At 39.0% G+C, this 20,049-nt stretch overlaps 1 protein-coding gene and 1 pseudogene across 2 annotated transcripts in view; both read right to left on the bottom strand.

Annotated features, from left to right (window-relative positions):
• Positions 1-3,467: 3,467 nt before the first annotated feature.
• LOC111150838 (mitochondrial ribosomal protein S14) overlaps positions 3,468-20,049 on the bottom strand; it is a 28,557-nt gene continuing 11,975 nt past the window's right edge. For both annotated transcript variants that reach the window (XM_022508464.1, XM_022508465.1), the window contains exons 2-3: positions 17,969-18,127; positions 3,468-3,940 (exon numbers count right to left, since the gene is read on the bottom strand). In XM_022508464.1, coding sequence (XP_022364172.1) covers positions 3,758-3,940; positions 17,969-18,127 — 342 coding nt within the window. In that variant the 3' untranslated portion in view covers positions 3,468-3,757. The remainder of the gene's footprint in view (positions 3,941-17,968; positions 18,128-20,049) is intronic.
• Positions 12,284-13,340, bottom strand: LOC111150837 (annotated as a pseudogene).

Genomic DNA, 20,049 nt, shown 5'->3' with positions numbered 1-20,049 from the left:
ACCATGGCCTACTAATCCAGTCACAAATACTGTTCTTAGATTTAAATGCTCAGAAATAAAAATTAAACTTGAAAAGGAAGACATCTTTTATAGTACCAGTTAGTAAACTGCCACGGATCAGACGACTTTCAAAAGCAGTGACCATAAAACATCCATCTATTTCTATATTCAATAAACTTAACTAGGTTTTTGTTAAGTGGAATAGTTCTACCTCTCTAGGAGTATGTCAGGAAAGGCTTCTTAAAAGGATTTCTTTTAGGAACCCCCCCCAAATCCAGAGTTAAGAGCAAGATGCAAGACGCTGTGATCTCTATTACTACATTATATTAATGCAATTAGATAAGAGAAAGCGATTAATAAGAAAAAATACAAGAGGATTAACCAAAACTACTACAATTAGTAGGAGAATTTGGTAAACATGGTAGGGTAAAAGTTGGTAGGGTTTAAAATTAACAAATAGGGTGACGGTTAATAAACATTTAACAAAACTTCAAAAAAAATTAGATAACCTATACAATAAAATTCCTGACATTGGTACATAAATAGAGCAAACAAAAAGATCCAAGGCATCTGGAAGTTTTAGAATATAGTAACAGCACTTCAAAACTGCAGGAGAGCTGGGCATTTGAGATAATAGCCAAACAGATCAAAGATCTAAATGTAAGAACGAAGCCAAAGAGTACTAGGAGACCTGGACAGAACTCCACCCTAACCTAAGAGTGAGGAAAACTACACTGTGTGACTTACAATCTAGAAGTAATAAAGCTAAATATTAGTAATTTAACCACATAGTGTTCATGTGGCAGAAAAGCTCCACAGTAGCCCCCAAAACATGACATAATTGAGGATTTCCAAATTAAGAAGTTCATAGGAAAAGGAATGTGACTTTTAACTTGTACTAAAGATGCTCCCCTCCTTCAGAAGAAAAAAACACTGTTTATCTTTTACTGGAAAAACTTAACAGAAGTTCAACCTATTGAGAGTACAGGGAAATACCTAATACAGGAATGGAATAAAGGTTGTGGAAGTTAAAACTCCTACAGAAGCATAGCTGGTAATACCCACCAGAATTATATATGCATTTATTCTTTTTGACTCACAGTTCTACTTCTAGGCTCTTTCCCATAGCTAATACTGGCAAAAATGAATGATAAATGCAAAAAATAAGAAATACCCAAATGCCAATTAATTGAGTACTAGCTGAATAAACATATATCTAAATGGGGGGGGGGTTCTTACAGTCACAAAAAGAAATGAATATTTCTACCTACAGAATGATCAAGATCCAGGAAAAAACAGTACAGAAAATTGTTTATGGTATACTTACCTTAATGTCCAAAAGGGTGATACAGGTGAATACACAGACATATACATATTTACTTATTTCAGAAAGAAACTAGAACAGTAACCCAAAACTAATAATAATGGTTACCAGTAGGGAAAAGAATGAGGTGGGATGGAAACCATACTTGTGAGTGTATTTTTGTCTGTAGTTTTGACTTTAGAACCATCTCAAATATAACAATTTAAAAGCTAAATAAAAAGTAATCCTAACATTTGAAAACAAACATACCAAGTTGAGACAAACGTGATACTTGCAAGTGATTTAGAACACAGTATTTTGACTCTCCGTTGCTAATGCAATGGGAGTTGAAAGACAAACCCACAGAAGTCTTAACACTATGATCACTTAGGAGTAAAATCAGTGTATGCTGAAGCAATTTTTATGTATTATAAAGGTAATGAATAACTCAAGTCATTAAGAGTTTATACTTTAGGGGCGCCTGGGTGGCTCAGTGGGTTAAAGCCTCTGCCTTCGGCTCAGGTCATGGTCCCAGAGTCCTGGGATCGAGCCCCGCATCGGGCTCTCTGCTCAGCAGGGAGTCTGCTTCCACCTCTCTCTCTCTCTCTCTGCCTGCCTCTCTGCCTACTTGTGATCTCTGCCTGTCAAATAAATAAAATCTTTAAAAAAAAAAAAGAGTTTATACTTTAACAAATACAGAATTGATATAAACTTACCATTATTTTTTTTTAAGTGCATATTTCTTAGCAACATCCCCCAAAAGGGCCTAAAGGCAATGACAATTCAGAATTCAGTAGCAAACAGCAGCATTCTTAGTGCTCAGATGTGGTCTCTAAACATTTCATACTAAAAGGACCAGGGACCCTTGAAAAAATGTGAGGCAGAAAATACACAAGGTAAGCCTGCATTATCTTTTGCCAGAAAATGAAGAAATACCAAATATCCTTCATCAAGTTAACAGAATTCAGGACCCAGCAGTGGGAGGACACAGGAAAGCTGCCTCCTGATGGCATGGCAAAGCACACAGCACACTTGGGAAAATCCACACCTAAAAATCTAAACCTGAATCTAGTCAAGCCTCTCAGTGTAACTACGAGTTTTTAGGGATAGGGGAATAAATTAAAGGACACGTGAAGAAGCAAACAGCCAAATGTTGGCCATCCTACAGGACACATGGCGTGGCTCCCCCAACAAACCAGTGACTTGAAAACAGGAGTGACAGGCCCAGCAACCAAAGGAAATTGATGGATCATGCTTGGGCACCTTAATCAGATTCAGAGAGGGAGATCACAAGTTGATAAGGCAAGCAGAGAGGGGGAAGCAGGCTCCCTGCTGAGCAGAGAGCCGGATGTGGGGCTCGATCCCAGGACCCTGGGATCATGACCTGAGCTGAAGGCAGAGGCTTAAGCCACTGAGCCTCCCAGGCGCCCCTGATCGCTGGCATTTCAATGAAGTCTTACCTTCACATAATGTATCTTCCATGATACAGCCTTTGTCTTGTGTTTCATGTTTCTCATACGACAGAGGGGCTGCAGTCACACTCTTTGATCCACTCCCCTGGATCCCTCTGCAAAAACCTCATCCCTTGCCTCCTGATTTAAGTTCAGATATCAGCTCCGGGAACACATTCCAGATGTTAAGTGGGTGCTTCCATACTCACACCCTGGACATTTTTATCACTGGGCTGATCACTGTTGAGTTACTAAACAAGACAATCTTTTGCTACCTTTATTCATTTCTGTTATAGATAAACCAGAATTAAGAAAATATATACTATTCCAACAAAACTTTCCCGCTTGGATACATCTTTGGAGGCTTTAAGAGACCTTTTGTTCTAAAGGCCGCTGAAGATGGAACAAGAAAACACTGAGTGCTTCTGCCTCTTGTCCAGCCATCACGCAGAGAAGCGGAGCCCGAGTTAGATAACCAAGAACACCAGCTGAACCTAACACGTCGCTTCCCTAACAACGAGCTAGCGGTACGATGCGCTGTGCAGCTCAGGGAAGCCGGCCCATCTGACAAACTGCCCGATGAGCTACTTGTCCATGAGCTGCATTAACTAGGAGATAATTCTGCTTTAGGAAATAATACCCCTAAAAAATACAAGAACCCTCATGTGTTGCTGAAAGATTAAGTGTGAAGGAAAAGGCAGGCATACAGAAAATATTTTCAGAGTATTTTTTATTACTCTACTCCATGTACTCTCTATGCATAGAAACAGTATGGTTAATTTTTAAGTCCAAGAGAAGAGAGAATTCGCAGACAGCCAGAATTCACTGCCAGAATGAACCATCCACCAAATTCTTCATTTAAAATTAAAAAGTACTTTAACCGTAGGCAGTATCAGGTAGACTAGACTCCCATCCTGGACCCCTATAAAACTAGGTTTTCATCTATTAGAGAAGCCTCTTCTTGCCAGAACTGGGTTCCCTGCTCAGTGGGTTCTGGAGCGGGTCACCATATTGCTCGCTGGACCCCCGACAGCTGCCCGTGGTCTGCTAAGTGACGGAAGACAATACGACTAAGCCTCCAGCGCCGCTTTACGCCACGTGGACGGGACGTCATCACACACCGATTTCGGATTCTAACAGGACAGCTATCCCGGGGAAGGGCAGCAATTTCTCCATCGGCCACGTCCTAAGGGAAGTCACAGTATTACTGCACCGATCACATGCGCACAGTTATTCTATATACTTCAGTCAACGCTCAGAGTAAGGGAACACAGGGCTAGAGTCACTAATGCAGTCAGTTTCCCCAAGAAATCTTAGACACAGTCGTGAACCTTAACCTCTGGGTAGACACAAATAGACCAGATAAATGACAGAAATGTCTGGCATGCTCCCAACACAATTTTAAAAAAATTTATAGAAATTTAACCCAGAGGGGTGCCTGGGTGGCTCAGTGGGTTAAAGCCTCTGGCTTCGGCTCAGGTCATGATCCCAGGAGCCCCGCATCAGGCTCTCTGCTCAGCGGGGAGCCTGCTTCCCTTCCTCTCTCTGCCTGCCTCTCTGCCTACTTGTGATCTCTGTCAAATAAATAAATAAAGTCTTTAAAAAAAAAAAAGAAATTTAACCCAGATATGCAAGAATCCACAAACTGTTATGTGGGAAGCTCACTCACTTTTAACAGAACAGCTCTGTAATAAGCAACTGGAATGCAAACACACATTGTCAGCACCCCAGGCCCCTCCTGTGGCTCGTAGTAGACACTGAACACAGGCACTGTTCGCCAGCAGCTCTCCTGGTTACTAACGCTGATGGGTTCTCCTTATTTAGGTTTTATATAAATCTAATCATGCAGCAGGCACTCTTTTTTATTCATTTCTCTTTGGCTTCTTTCATTAACACGCTTGTGAGACTCCTCCATACGGCTGCGTGTGCCGTAATCCATTTGTTCCCACTGGTGGTGATAGAGCGTTAATTCATTTACCCACTCTATAGCTGATGGACATCCGGGCAGTTCTCAGTTTTGAGCTATTATGAATAGGGCAGCTACATAATTTTTTAAAAAATCTTTTTTCTATTAAAGTACAGCTGAAATATGGTTACATTAATCTCAGGTCTACAGCAGTGACTTGACAAGTCTATACGTTACGCTGCGCTACCCGCATGTGTATCTACCATCTGTCACCACACAACACCATCACAATACCACGGACTATAATCCCTGCACCGCATCCTTCATCTCTATGACTTATTCATTCCATAACGGGAAGCCTGTACCTCCCATTCCCCTTCACTGCTTATGCCCATCTCTCCCCTCCAATCCTGGCAACCATCAGTTTCTTCTATGTATGGGTCTGTTTCTGTATTTGTTTTGTTTTGTAAGATTCCACATGAATGTGAAATCTTATGGCATTTATTTTTCTCTTATTTCATTTATAATACTTTCTAGATCCATCCATGTTGCTGCAAATGGCAAGATCTCACTTTCTATGGCTGAATTATATTCATTTCTTGTGCGTGTGCATGCACATACTCTCCCATCTTCTCCATCTATTTTCCTACTGATGGACACTTGTGTCGCTTCCATATCTTGGCTATTGTAAATGCTGCTGCGGTAAAGACTGGGGTGCATGTATCTTTGAATTGGTGTTTTGTTTTCTACAGGTAAATACCCAGTAGCGGAATTACTGAATCATATGCTAGTTCTATGTTTACTTACTTGAGAAGCCTCCATACTGTTTTCCACAGTACCTATACCAATTTATATCCCCACAAACACACATGAAGTTTCCCTTTAATCCACATCCTTGCTCATACATGTAATTTCTTTTTACTTCTAACCATTCAGACGGGTGTGAGGTCACATCGCCTTGGAGTTTTGGCTGGCATTTCCCGGATGATGAGTGATGTGGAGCATATTTTCATGTGTCTGTTGGCCATCTGGAGTCTTCTTTGGAAAAATGTCTATTCAGGTCCTCTGCTAAATCTCTTTTTTTTTTCCCCTCTCACTATTTTTAAATTGGATTGTTTTTGGTGTTGAGTTGTAGAAGTTCTTTATATATCTTGCCTACTAACCTCTTATCATTTGCAATATATCATTTGCAAATATCTTCTTCAGTAGGATGTCTTTTTACTTTGTTGATGGTTTCCTTTGACGTGCAAAAGCTTTTATTGGGGGTGTTAGTCCCAATAGTTTATCTGTGCTTTTGTTTCCCTTGCCTGAGGAGACATTGCTAGAAAAACGTTGACACTTAGGCTGCATCCATTATCTTGGCTGTTGTAAATAATGCTGCTGTGAACATGGAGATGCAGATATCTTCTTGAATCACTAGTTTCATTTTCTTCGGATACTCAGAAATGGAACTGCTGGGCCATACAGTAGTTCTATTTTTAACTGAGGAAACTTCATACAGTTTTCAATAATTAATGCACCAATTTACATTCCCACCAATAGGGCAGAAGGGTTCTCTTCACATCCTCGCCAAAACTTATCCGTTGTCTTTTTGGTAATAGTCATTCCAACAGGTAGAAGGTGATACTGCGTTGTGGTTTTGATTTGCATTTCCCTGATCATAAGTGATACTGAGCATCTTTTTATGTTCCTGTAGCAGACGTTTTTAGGTCTTCTTTGGAAAAATGTCTACTGAGATTCTCTGTTCATTTTTCAACTTACATGTTGTTGTTTTTTTTGCTATTGAACTATAGGAGTTCCTTATATATTTTGGATATTAACTCTTTATCAAGTCCTTTGCCATGCAGAAGCATTTACTTTTATGTAGTCCCACTTACTTTTGCCTTTGTTGCTTGTGCTTTTGGTGTCATATCTTAACAATCACCGCCAAGACTAATGTCAAGGAGCTTTTCTCTTGTGTTTTCTTCTAGAAGATTTACAGTTTCAGGTTTTACTTCTAAGTTTTCACACATTTCGAGTGAATTATTGTGAGTGGTGTAAGATAGGAGTCCGATTTCATTCTTTTGCATGTGAACATCCAGAGGCCCCAACACCATTTATTAAAGCAGCTATTTTCTCTCCCCTGAGTAGTTTGGGTTCCCTTGTTGAATATTTGTTGAACCCATATGAGTGGGTTTATTCCTGGGCTCTTGGTTCTCTTCCATTGTTCTGTTTTTACACAGTATCATACTATCTTGAAAATTACAACTTCGTAATAAAGTGGTTTTTTTTTTTAAGATTTTATTTTTAAGTAATCTCAACACCCAGTGTGGGGCTTGGAACTCACAACCCTGAGATCAAGACTCGCAAGCTCCACTGACTGGGCCAGCCAGGAGCCCCTATAACAATTTAAATTGAGAAGTGTATTGCCTCCTGTTTTGTTCTTTCTCAGGACTGCTTTGGCTATTCAGGGTTCTTCTGTGATTCCTATGAATTTTAGTTTTTTTTTTTTGCTTTTGTGAAAAATGCCTTTGGAATTTTGATAGGGATTACTAAAAGCCTATAGATGACTTTGTGTAGTATGGACATTTCCTTTTCTTTCCAAGGCTTATTTATTTGAGGGGCAGAGGGGTAGAGGGAGATGGCAAGAGAGAAGGCCAAAGAGACTCCCCACAGAGCAAGGAGACAGACATGGGGCTCGATCTCATATTCATGACCTGACCTGAAATCAAATGTCAGACACTAAACCGACTAAACTACCCAACTGCCCCAAGTATGGACTTTTTAACAATATTAATTCTTCTGATCCATGAATGCAGGACATCTTTTCATTTATATCTTCTTCAATTTCTCTCATCAATACCTTATAGTTTTCAGGATACAGATCTCTCCCTTCCTGAAGTTTATTCCTACATATCCTACTGATTTTGATGCTATTGTACATACGATTGTGTTATTTCTTTTTCAGATATTTTAAGTCTACACAAACACAACTGATTTTCATATCCTTCCACTTTACTGAATTCATTTATCAGTTCTAACAGTATTTGGTGCAATCTTTAGGTTTTTCCTTATAAAAGATCACATCTGCAAACAAAGACAGTTTTACCTCTTTTTTTTAAAACTTGTTTATCCATAGAAGCTTAACTAAATGAGCCACCTAGCCACCCCTGTAGTTTCTTTCCTTACAGTGTTCTTATCTGGGTTTGGTAACAGGGTTATGCTGGCTTGATAAAATAAATTTGGAAGTGGTCCCTTGCCTTCAAGTTTCGGGAAGAGTTTGAGAAACATTGGTATTAAATCCATCTTTTTTTTTCTTTTTAATGTTTTTTTAAAAAAAAATTTTAGAAGGGGGAGGGGCAGAAGGAGAAGGAGAGAATCCCAAGCAGGCTCCACACCCAGTGAGGAGCCTGAGGCAGGAGTTGATCCCACAACCCTGAAATCATGACCCAAGCCAGAAATAAGATTCAGGCACTTAATCAATTGTGCCACCCAGGCACCCTGGTATTAATTCACCTTTAAATGTTTGATGGAATTTGCTCAGGAAGCCATATGGCTCTGGGCTTTTTTGAAATGTTTCTGATTACTAATTCAATAGTGTTATTATTGGTCAGTTCAGATTTTCTATTTCTTCTCCATTTAGTCTTATTAGGAGGTATATGTCTAAGAATATATTTCTTCTAGGTTATCCAATTTTTTGGCATATAATCATTCATATAAAGTTTCTTTCCTTTTTTTTTTTTTTTTTAAGATTTTATTTATTTATTTGACAGAGAGCAAAAGAGCACTAGCAGGGGCGGTGGCAGAGGGAGAGGGAAAAGCAGGCTCTCTGCTTACCAGGAAGCCCGATACAGGGCTCAATCACAGGACCCGGGATCATGACCTGAACTGAAGGCAGATGCTCAACCAACTGAGCCACCCAGGCGCCCTGGTTCATATCAGTTTCTTACGATACTTTGTATTTCTGTAATATCAGTTGTAATGTTTCCTTTTTCGTTTCTAATTTTGAGTTCTTGCTCTTTTTAACTTATTTTAGCTAAAGATTTGTCAATTTTGTTTATCTTTTCAAAACATCAGCTCTTAGTTTCATTGATCCATAATGGTTTCTATTTCATTTACTTCTGCTTTAATCTTTTTCTTTCTTTTTCTTCTTCTTTTTTTAAACAGTAAACTCTACACCCAATGTGAGGCTTGAGTTCATGACCTGGAGATCAAGAGCTGGACATTCTGCCGACTGAGAAAGCCAGGTGCCCTGTTACTCCCTTTCTTTTGCTAACCTGGGCTTAGTTTACTCTTCTTTTTCTAGTTCCTTAAGATACGAGCTAGATTATTTTTCTCATGATTTTTGAGTCATGAAACCTCTGGGACGCAGATCAATAAGAGGGAATGGGTTTGAGAGGAGGCTGGAGAAGGGTAACAGAGCCCTGACACCTATGGTAAAGATTCTGACTGCTGGAGAAGCAAAGATGAGAGATTGGATGAGATTTACATTTTTAAAAGATTGTTTGCAACAGAGAGAATGAATCTGGTAAGGGGAAAAGTAGGTTGAGATGGAGGAAAAAGAGATTATTACTACAGAAGCCTACATTAAGGATTTTATTCTTATTTATGTACATATTAGTGTGTGTGATTATGTTCACTTAAATATGACAAGTATGACCAACCCTGTGCTAGACTGAGAAAGCACAGCAATTACTCTAACATATGAAAAGTGCATAAATTAAATAAGAAAATGCATACAAAAGCCACTAACTTAACACAAACTATTAAGTTTCAAAGAATATTTTCTCCGTACTTTATTTTTTTTGGTGTAACTCTAAATGGGATTGTTTTCTTAATTTCTCTTTTTGCTACTTCATTATTATAGAGGAATGCCATATTTTTATCTTGCATCTTTATTAAAATCATTTATCAGTTAACAGTTCCTTGGTGGAGTCATTTGGGGTTTTTTCTTTTACAGATTTTATTTATTATTATTTTATCATTTATTATTTTATTATTATTTGAGAGAGAGAGAGAGAGAACATGCACTGCATATAAGTGGAGGAAGTGGGGGGAGGAGAGGAAGAAAGGGAATCTCTCAAGCTGACCCTGTGCTTAGCGCAGAAACCAACACGGGGCTCGATCTCATGACCCTGAGATCATGACTAGAGCTGAAACCAAGAGTTGGATGCTTAATCAACTGAGCCATCCAGGTGCTCCTGGGTTTTCTCTATATACTATCAAGTCACCTATAAACAGTGACAGTGTTACTTCTTTACCAATTTTGATGACTTTTCTTTTTTCTCCTTGTGTGACTGCTGCTGTTCAGAGTTCCAGTACTATGTCGAATAAAAGCAGTGAAAGTGGATAGCCTAGTCTTGTTTCCAAACTTGGTGAAAAAGCTTTCAATTTTTCACCACCAAGTAGGACACTAGCTGTAGATTTTTCATATGTGGAGGTATGTTCTCTCTAAATCCACTTTGTTGAGTTTTATCATGAATGGCTGTTGTATTTTGTCAAATGCATCTGAGATGATCAAATGGTTCTTACCCTTTCCAGTTAGTCTGAATATCAGGTTGACTCATTTGCCACAAGTGAACCACACTTACATCTCTGAAATAAATCCCTTTTACTGTGGTACATGAACCTCTAATGTACTGTTGACATTGCTTTGCTAATTCTTTAAAATATTTTTTATTTATTTATTTATTTTTATGTTCATCAGAGATTTTGGCCTGTGGTTTTTTTTTGTAGTGTTTCTATCTGGTTTTTGTACCAGGTAACGGGGGCCATGTAGAATGAAGTTTTGGAAGTTTCCCTTCCTCTTTTATTTACTGGAATAGTTTGAGAAGAACAGATATTAACTCTTCTTTAAATGTTTTATAGATTATATCTGTGAAGACAGCCAGTCCTGGAATTTTGTTTGTTGGGAGTTTTTTGATTACCAGCTCAATTTCATTACTAGTACTAGGTCTCTTCAAATTTTCTCTCTTCCTGATTTGCTGTGGGGAATTGCAGGTTCTAGGAATTCATCCATTTTTTTCCAGGTTGTCCAATTTGCTGGCATATAATTTTTCAAATATTCTCTTGTAATCCGTTGTATTTCTGTACTATCAGTTGTTATTTCCTCTCTTTCATTTTTTATTTCATTCCTTACTTTTTCTTGATAAGTCTGGCTAAATGCTTGTCAATTTTATCTTTCCAAAGAACTCAGCTCTATCACTGATCTTTTCTATTTTTTTCCCATGTCTACTTCATTTATTTCTGTTCTGATCTTCATTATTTCCTTCCATCTACTAGCTTTGAGATTTGTCCTTTTTCTAGCTCCTTTGAGTGTTAGGTTAGGTTGTTTATTTGAGATTTTTCTTGTCTCTTGGGGTAGGCCTGTATGACTTTAAACTTCCCTCTTGGAAATGCCTTTGCTGTGTCCTAAAGATTTTGGACTTTACTGTGTTCGTTTTCATTTGTCTCCATGTATTTTTTTATTTTCTCTGATTTTTTCCTGATTCATTCGTTGTTTAATGTCACGTTTATTCTTCAAGTGTTTGTGTTTTGTTCTTGTAATTGATTTCTAGTTTCATATGATTTCAGTCCTCTTATATTTAGACTTGCTTTATGACCTTACATGGGATCTAGCCTAGAGAATGTTCCCTATGTACTTGAAAGGAATGTGTATTCTGCCGTTGTTGGATAGCATGTTCTATATATATGCTAGGTCTGTCTGGTCTAATGTGTCATTCAAAGCCATGGCTTCCTTATTTTCTTTCTGGATGGTCTACCCACTGAGGTAAATCAGGTGTTAAAGCTCCCTACCATTTACTTTTACTGCCAGTCTCTCCCTTTATATCTATTAATATTTACTTTATGTATTTAGGTGCTCCTATGTTGGGTACAGAGATAGTCTCAATTAATATATCCTCTGGGTGGACTAATTCCTTTATCATCACCTAATGCCCTTGTTTCTTGCTACCTTACAAAACAAGGTTCATAAACTAAGGAAACAGGAAGCCATTTTTAGACTTCAGGTTTAGACATTTACCACTATTTTTTAATATTTAAAATAAAGCTTTTTTTTTTTTTTTTTTTTTACCATAATAAACAAAACAATCTATTGTAACTGACTTCCAGGGGCACCTGGCTGGCTCAGTCAGTGGAGCATACAGCTCTGGATATCGAGGTCATGAGTTTGAGCCCCACACTGGGTATAAAGATTACTTAAATAAATACAAACTTAAAACAAAAACCTGACTTTCAGAAATGCTCAAATTATTTTTTTAAAACGTGATCTAAGTTTCTTTTCACATTTTTAAAAAAATGCCAAATTTTCTTTGCCAAATTTATCCAAAATACTAAATTTTCATTTTATTTTATAGCTATATAACAGAGTGCCCTAAAGTGATGTTCAAGATCTCTCTAAGCCCTAATGGTTTCTACCTTCCTTTTAAAATATATTATCTTTTTTTTTTTTTAAGATTTTTTTTTTTTTTTATTTATTTGACAGACAGATCACAGGTAGGCAGAGAGGCGGGCAGAGAGAGAGAGAAGGAGGAGGCAGGCTCCCTGCCGAGCAGAGAGCCCGATGCGGGACTCGATCCCAGGACCCTGAGATCATGACCTGAGCCGAAGGCAGAGGATTTAACCACTGAGCCACCCAGGCGCCCCTAAAATATAATATCTTTTGAGTTGTCATCCCCAGAAACATTGGAGAAAAAAAATTATGAATTAAACACCCATAAAGTCTTCGTTTCTACTATAGTATAACAATTTATCATCTAACCCACAGTGGTCTACCGACTGAGTAAGGCTGGGTTTCTTCTCAGCCATAGCTGATGCAACTCATAAAGCAATTGTGGCCTGGGACAGGTCAGTCTTTGATCTGTACATTTTGACCAGTTTTAGCCCCCAAAGGTGTTTTTTTTTCTCCTCAATCTCTTCACCAATTTTGCTTTTTCTTAATCTTTGTTTGGGAAGATCTTCTTTTACAAAGTCACTCTGGAGATCACTGCATGCCTTAGGACCAAGTGACTTAGATTCACACGCACAGATTTTTTTTTTTTTTTTTTTTTTTTTTTTTTTTTTTTTTTAATATTTCTTTTTAAGTAATCTCTAAAACTTGACATGGGGCTCAAACTTACAACCCTGAGATCAAGAGCAGCACGCTCTATCAACTGAGCTACCCAGGTGCCCCTGCACGGACATTCTTGTACATTTCAAGTATGTACTTTCTTCAAATTCACTTTGTGTTTAAAATTTTCTTGAAATACCAGTTTCCTTCCGTTGAAGATGCTGGTGTCTCTGAAAAATCTGATTGTTTTCTTCATTCTCTACTTGAAATGTCTTACCACACTGCAACAGGAATTAAATGAAGATCTAGCTTTCCTTAATCATTCTCTAAGTCTTGCACTCACAGCTTGTCTTCCTGAACTGCTTGTACAGGGAGACGGTGGACTGGCACAGGCCTGTGGAGTGCTAGGTAAAATCACAGCTGAGTCAGATGTGCTTTCCATCTCCAAAATGAAACCTTGGTTTACCTCTCCCTCTGCCATCCCCAGAGTGCAGAAAACATGCCTAAGGTATTGCTAGCCTGGCTTTTTTGGTTTTCATTTTTATTTGCATGCAGTACGTTTTTCTATCCCATCACTTTGTTTGTATATATCCTTAGGTCTTGAAGATGAGTCTCTTGTAGGTAGCATGTAGCTGGGTCTTATTTTTTATCCATTCAGTCACACTATGTCTTTTGATTAGAGCATTTAGTCCTTCATATTTAAATGATTACTGATAGATATGCACTTACTACCAGTTTGTTCATTGTGTCCTTATCGTGTTTGTCTGTTTTTTTTTCCTTCTCTTGCTCTCTTCCCTTGGGGTTTGATATTTTATTTAGTGTTATGCTTGGATTTCTTTTTATTTTTTGTGTATCTATTTTAACTTCATTTGTGGTTACTACTGGGTTATATATAACATCTTATGCGTCTAAGTCTATATTACATTGACTGTAGCTAAAGTATGAACTAAAAGCACTAAATTCCTGCCCTCCATGTTTTATGTATATGATGTCATATTGTGTATCTTATTTTGTGTATCTTTAGACTAATTTTCATAGATAAAATTGATTATTCTACTTTAGTTTTTAGGTTTTAACCTCCATATTGGCTTTATAAGTGAATAATCTACTACCTTTAGTGTGTTTGCCAAATTTAACCAAGGAGGTGAAAAATCTATACTCTGAAAACTGTAAGACACTGATGAAAGAAATTGAAGACAGTACAAAAACTGGAAAGATATTGCATGGTCATGGATTGGAAGAATTATTATTATTAAAATGTCCGTATTACCCCAAGTAATTTATAGATTCAGTGCAATCCCTATCAAAATACCAACACCATTTCTCAAAGATTTAGAACAAAAATTTGTCTGAAACTACAGAAAGCCCCGAACAGCCATGGCAATCCTGAGAAACAACAAAGCTGGAGGTATCCCAATCCCAGATTTCAAGATATACCACAAAGCTATAATAATCAGAAGTATGGTACTGGCACAAAAACAGACACAACAGGTCAATGGAATAGGAAGCCCAGAAATAAATCCATACTTTTATGGTCAATTAATCTATGACAAAAGAGGAAAGAATGTACAATGAGGAAAAGACAATCTTTCCAATAAATGGTGTTGGGAAAACTGGAGAGCTACCTGCAGAAGAATGAAACTGGACCACTTACTTATACCACACACAAAAATAAACTTAATATGGATTAAGGACCTAAACGTGACACCTGCAGTCATTTAACTCCTAGAAAACATAGAAAATATCTTGGATATCAGCCTAGCAACATTTTTCTAGATACATCTCCTCAGGCCAGGGAAACAAAAACACAAACTATCGGGACTATAGCAAAATAAAAAGCTTTTGCAGATTGAAGGAAACCATCGTCAAAACAAAAAGGCAACCTACTGAATGGGGAAAGATGTCTACAAACAATACATCTGATAAAGGGTTAATATCCAAAGTACATAAAGAACTTAAACAACTTGGGGTGCCTGGGTGGCTCAGTCGTTGAGCTTCTGCCTTCGGCTCAGGGAATGATCCCAGGGTCCTGGGACTGAGCCCTGCATCAGGCTCCCTGCTTAGTGGGAAGCCTGCTTCTTCCTCTCCCACTCCTCCTACTTGTGTTCCCTCTCTCACTGTGTCTCTCTCTGTCAAGTAAATAAATAAAATCTTAAAAAGAAAAAAAAAAAAGAACTTTTAACAACTCAGTATCAAAAAACCAAATAATCCAATTAAAAAATAGGGAGAGGACTTAAATAGACATTTTTTCAAAGAAGACAGACAGATGGCCGAAAGACACATGAAAAGATGCTCAACATCATGATCAGGGAAATGAAAATCAAAACCACAATGAGGTCTGTCAGCTTACAACTTTCAGAGTGGGTAAAATCCAATGTTGGTAAGGATGTAGAGTAAATGGGCTCCTCCTCTACTGTTGATGGGAATGTGTACTGGTGTAGCCACTGCGGGAAACAGTAGTTTCCTCAAAAAATGAAAAACAGAAATACTACAAATCCAGTAATTCCTCAAGTGGGTAGTTGCAAAAAGTAAACAAAAACAGTAATTCCAAAGAATACATGCACGCACCCCTATGCTATCACAGCATTATTTATAGTAATCAAGATATGGAAGCAACCCAAATGTGCAATGATAGATGAATGGATAAAGATGATGTAGTGTGTATATACAATGGAATATTATTCAGCCTTAAAAAATGAGATCCTGCCATTTGTGACAACATAGATGGACTCATAAGTTATTATACTAAGTGAAATAAATCAGAGAAAGACAAATCCCTATGATTTCCCATATAGGTGAAATCTAAAAAACAAAACAAATGAACAAATAAACAACTATAGCAGAAACTGACCCATAAGAACAGAAAACTGGTGACTGCCAGAAAGCAAGTAGGTAGATACCTTGGCAAAAGGGGTGAAAGGAAATGGAAAGTAGAGGCTTCCAGTCACGGACTGAGTAAATCACAGGGATGAAATGTACAGCATAAGGAATATAGTCAATGTATTGTAAATAGAGTTATATGGTGGCAAATGGTAACTACACTGGTGGTAAGCATAACCTTTTGTATAGAGTTGCTGAATTACTATGTTGTATCCCTGAAACAAAAAGTGTGTGTGAACTATACACTTAATTAAATACAAAAAAAGATGGATGGGGGCGGCTGGGTAGCTCAGTCGTTAAGTGTCTACCTTAGGCTCAGGTCATGATCCCAGGGTCCTGGGATCGAGTGCCACATGGGGCTCCCTATTCTGCAGGAGGCCTGCTTCTCCCTCTCCCACTCCCACTGCTTATGTTCCCTCTCTCATGGTCTCTGTCAAATAAATTAATAGAATCTTTAAAAAAAAAAAAAAAAAAAAAAAAAAGATGGGACACCTGGGTGGGTCAGTCAGTGAAGCATCTGCCTTTGGCTCAGGTCATGATCTCAGGGTCCTAGGATCGAGCCCTACATCCGGCTCGCTGCTCAGCAGGTAGCCTGCTTCCCCATCTCTCTCTCTGCCTGCCTCTCTGCCTACTTGTGATCTGTCAAATAAATAAATAAAATCTTAAAAGAGAATTATCAAATACATATGTTGCACATCTAAAAAAAGAATTATTTCCTAATCTCCAAAAGCTTATCCATGTGTTCCCACTATGAGATGCTTAGAGAATTATAAAAAACACAGCTAGTCAATGAATAGTAGACAGTAAGCGCTGCAGAGTGGACTGGAGAGGAGAAATCACCAGGCCGCAAGTGAAGTTCCCCGGAGGCTGTCCTAGAAGAGCTCTAAGTTACTGACGTATGCATGTACCTACCATATACAAACACATATACCTCTCCTTGTTCCCCAAAACACTTAAGTCAGTTTTAAAATGAGGAAATTGGGGGCATAAGTTTGATTTGTTTGCTACTTGGTAGGCAACACAGAGCCAGGATCAATTCCTACAACTTTCAGAGTCTTTGAAAAGCTACTGCTGGGTCTCATACCAGAGCCATTTCTTCTGGGGTCTTCTTCAGTAATTCTTCCGTGACACCTTAAGCTGATTCTCAGGGGCCACCTCCTACTACTCCCTAAATATAGGCAAGTAGCTTAATGCCGTATGGTAAAGGCCCTAAGAGAGTGGTTCAGGGCAATCAGTTTTCTGCTGATGACTAATCTAGACAAGATTTTTAAAAATTCGTAGTAATGAATGGCCTGTATATTATTCAGCCAGCTTCTTTAAGTGGTTTTTTTAAATCTCACTCTGAGCTTTTGATAGTTTCAGTAGTCCCGAGTTTGAGTTATACTCCTTGATAAGATTCTTTTGCTTTGTTTCTTTAAAGATTTATTTATTTATTGGAGAGAGAGAGAGCAAGAGAGAGAGAGAGAGAGAGAGATGAGGAGAGGAGAAGGGAGAGGAAGAGAACCCTGAAGCAGACTCCCTGCTAAGTACAGAGCCCAGCGATGCGGGGCTGGATCCCAGGACCCTGAGATCACGGCCTGGGTTGAAATCAGGAGTCTGTTGCTTAACTGACTGAACCATCCAGGCACCCTGACAAGACTCTTGAATGGAGGTATTTTATGTCACCAGGTAAGTGCAGGACCTTATACTTCAGGAAGTCAAACAGGGTGGACATCCTCTTACTCAAGTTAAGGAGTACAAGAAAGTAAACCTAGATGGAAAGCCACCTCAGCACAGAGAAGTGGGCAAAGGAGTTCAGAGAGGCAGGCTCGGAACTGCTCTGGGGGAGGACCACTGTAGGCCACCTACGAGGCACGTGGCCAGCCTCATGGGTCAGCAGAGCCTCCCAGTGCCTTGACAGTTGAGAGAGTGGGAAGAAGTCAGGGGGCAGGGGAGATCCTAGGTCAAAATAATTGCTCAATTTGTGTGGTTACCATGAACCAGTACTTTTTTTTTTTTTAAGATTTTATTTATTTGACAGAGAGAGAGAGATCACAAGCAGGCAGAGAGGCAGGCAGAGAGAGGGGGAAGCAGGCTCCCTGCTGAGCAAAGAGCCCGATGCAGGGCCTGATCCCAGGACCGAGATCATGACCTGAGCCTAAGGCAAAGGCCTACCCAGGCGCCCCCCGCACCAATACTTTTTAAGGGTCATCTAGTGAAACAGTTAAAAGGCTAGTTAGGAATGAATAGTTCTCTTCAGGCTGAAACTCACCAAAATCCCTTCAAGTGTGTTAATTTATGTTGACTAGGAGATTTTGATCATATTCTCCAGATATTTTATTGTTACTAAGTCACAACAGTATCAATGGTGCTCGGATTTGAGAATGATCTTGGGGTACACAGGGACTCATCAATCAGCTCACCTGAAGATCTTTTGGCAAAATGGTATTCTTCCTGAGTGAATTGATCCGCAGCCTCTCATCTGCATATTCATAAGCCATTTTTCGTCTCTTCACATCACGCAACATTTTCCAGTCTACATAATAACCTCGAACTTGGCCTGAAGGTGATGAAGGAACCATCTGAAAGATAAGGAACAAGGTAGAAGGATCAGCAGACCCAGGCCCTGCCAGTTTCTCTCACCCTGCGAACTTTATGACCCAAGAGTTTTTTTCCTAATAATTTTGGATCACTTTAATAGCTTAAACTAATAGACTTAACTCAAAATAAATAACTTCTACAAATGTACATTAATCCAAAATGGTGGTAACTAATAATGTCAATAAGGTGTGTTAGAGAGTGAAAAATTTTCTTAGATTTTTAAACATAATTCTGTTTGACCTTTACTTAGGCTAATAGTTATATGGTTCAAAAACCAAAAAAGAATTTAAAGAAAGTATAGATTCGGGACGCCTGGGTGGCTCAGTGGGTTAAGCCTCTGCCTTCGGCTCAGGTCATGATCTCAGGGTCCTGGGATCGAGTCCCACATCGGGCTCTCTGCTCAGCAGGGAGCCTGCTTCCTCCTCTTTGGCTTTCTGCTTGCCTCTGCCTACTTGTGATCTCAATCTGTCAAATAAATAAATAAAATCTTTAAAAAAAAAGTGTAGATTCCCTCCCACCTCCTCCCTTTCCTGCCTAATGACCACCCCTCTACCTCCAAAGGAATCTACCATTACTAGATCCTGTGTGTCCTTCCATAGATCTTTGTCTGTACAAATACACATACACACTCCCTCTCCCATAATTCATGCCCTCCTCCCCTTTTCTCCTCATTTAACAATATATTTTGGAGGTCTTTCATATCCATATGTTAAAGTTTCTCCATTTTCTTTAGGTTGCATATTCCACTGTCCATACAGTGGACTTGACAAGGTCCAGGGCCTGTAAAATACATGTGGCGGCTCAAATATGGCACCTTGACATTATTAACTACATGAAGCAAAAGGTATGTGAGAAAGAGAAGATGCAGGAAAGACTTTTTGACCTCCCCCTGAAGCAGGTGTTAAGACCCTCAGATGACAGGTGCCCTCCCTATACCTGATAGGGGTTGGGGCAGGGGAGGGCAACCTTGTCATTGAAGATGGAGGGACACCAAAAGAAACCCGAAAGAACAGGCCTTGCTGCTCCCGGAGTTTACACTTAGCTCATACTCCTCCTATCACATTTCCCAACAATTTCCCACTTCACCAGATCTAGCATAAATACTCAGGTTTAACCCTTTGGTTATCACTTCCTTATTATAAAGGCTCATGTATCGTGTAAAATTTACACATTTGTATGCTTTTCTCTTGTTCATGTCTTTTGTTACAGGGCCCCAGCTGAGAACTTAGAAGAATAGAAGGAAATGATTTTTTCCTCCTCACAGATGCATCATTTATTTAATCTGGGACCCCCTGGCAGACATCTAGATCACACCTCACCATTTATCATTACAAACAATGCCACACTGGGTAACCTACATAAATTATTTCACATGCATTCCTACAGATCAGCTAGGTACATTCTTAGAAGCAGACTTGCTGGAGTAAAGGGTATTTTGAAATTATCACTAGCCTAATATTTCTTAGCACAAGATGTCTAGTAATAAGACAGTATGTTTCCCACGGTCATGTTTACTTGGTAAAAAGAAAGCCACAGGCCCAAAATGGCATCACTCAGCTGGGACCTCAAACAAAAGCTTAATACCTAATCTACTCGTAGTTTCAACCTCCCCCAGAAAAAGTCTTAATTGATTAGTCAGGAATTTTCTGAAGGGTGCCAATTTGTGCCACCAGGCCAGTCCCCCAAAGGAAGATGAGGCCTTCTGCGTAAGACCTCCTGGAAAGTGACCTTGACTGAAAACAACTCCTTTTTTTTTTTTTTTTTAAGCTAATGATTTTCTTGCCCCACCCTCCTTCCTATTAAAAAAACAAAAACAAAAAGAACCTCCTATTAAAAAAACAAAAACAAAAAGAACCCTCCCAAGTAGAAGGGAGCATCCTTAGAGCTCCCTTCTACTTGCTGC

Source organism: Enhydra lutris, unplaced genomic scaffold, assembly GCF_002288905.1.
Source record: "Enhydra lutris kenyoni isolate GAN:26980312 unplaced genomic scaffold, ASM228890v2 scaffoldscaffold24, whole genome shotgun sequence".
Taxonomy (NCBI): Eukaryota; Metazoa; Chordata; class Mammalia; order Carnivora; family Mustelidae; genus Enhydra; species Enhydra lutris.
The sequence above is the reverse complement of the archived record's forward strand: the minus strand, read 5'-3'. Positions and strand labels throughout refer to the sequence as shown.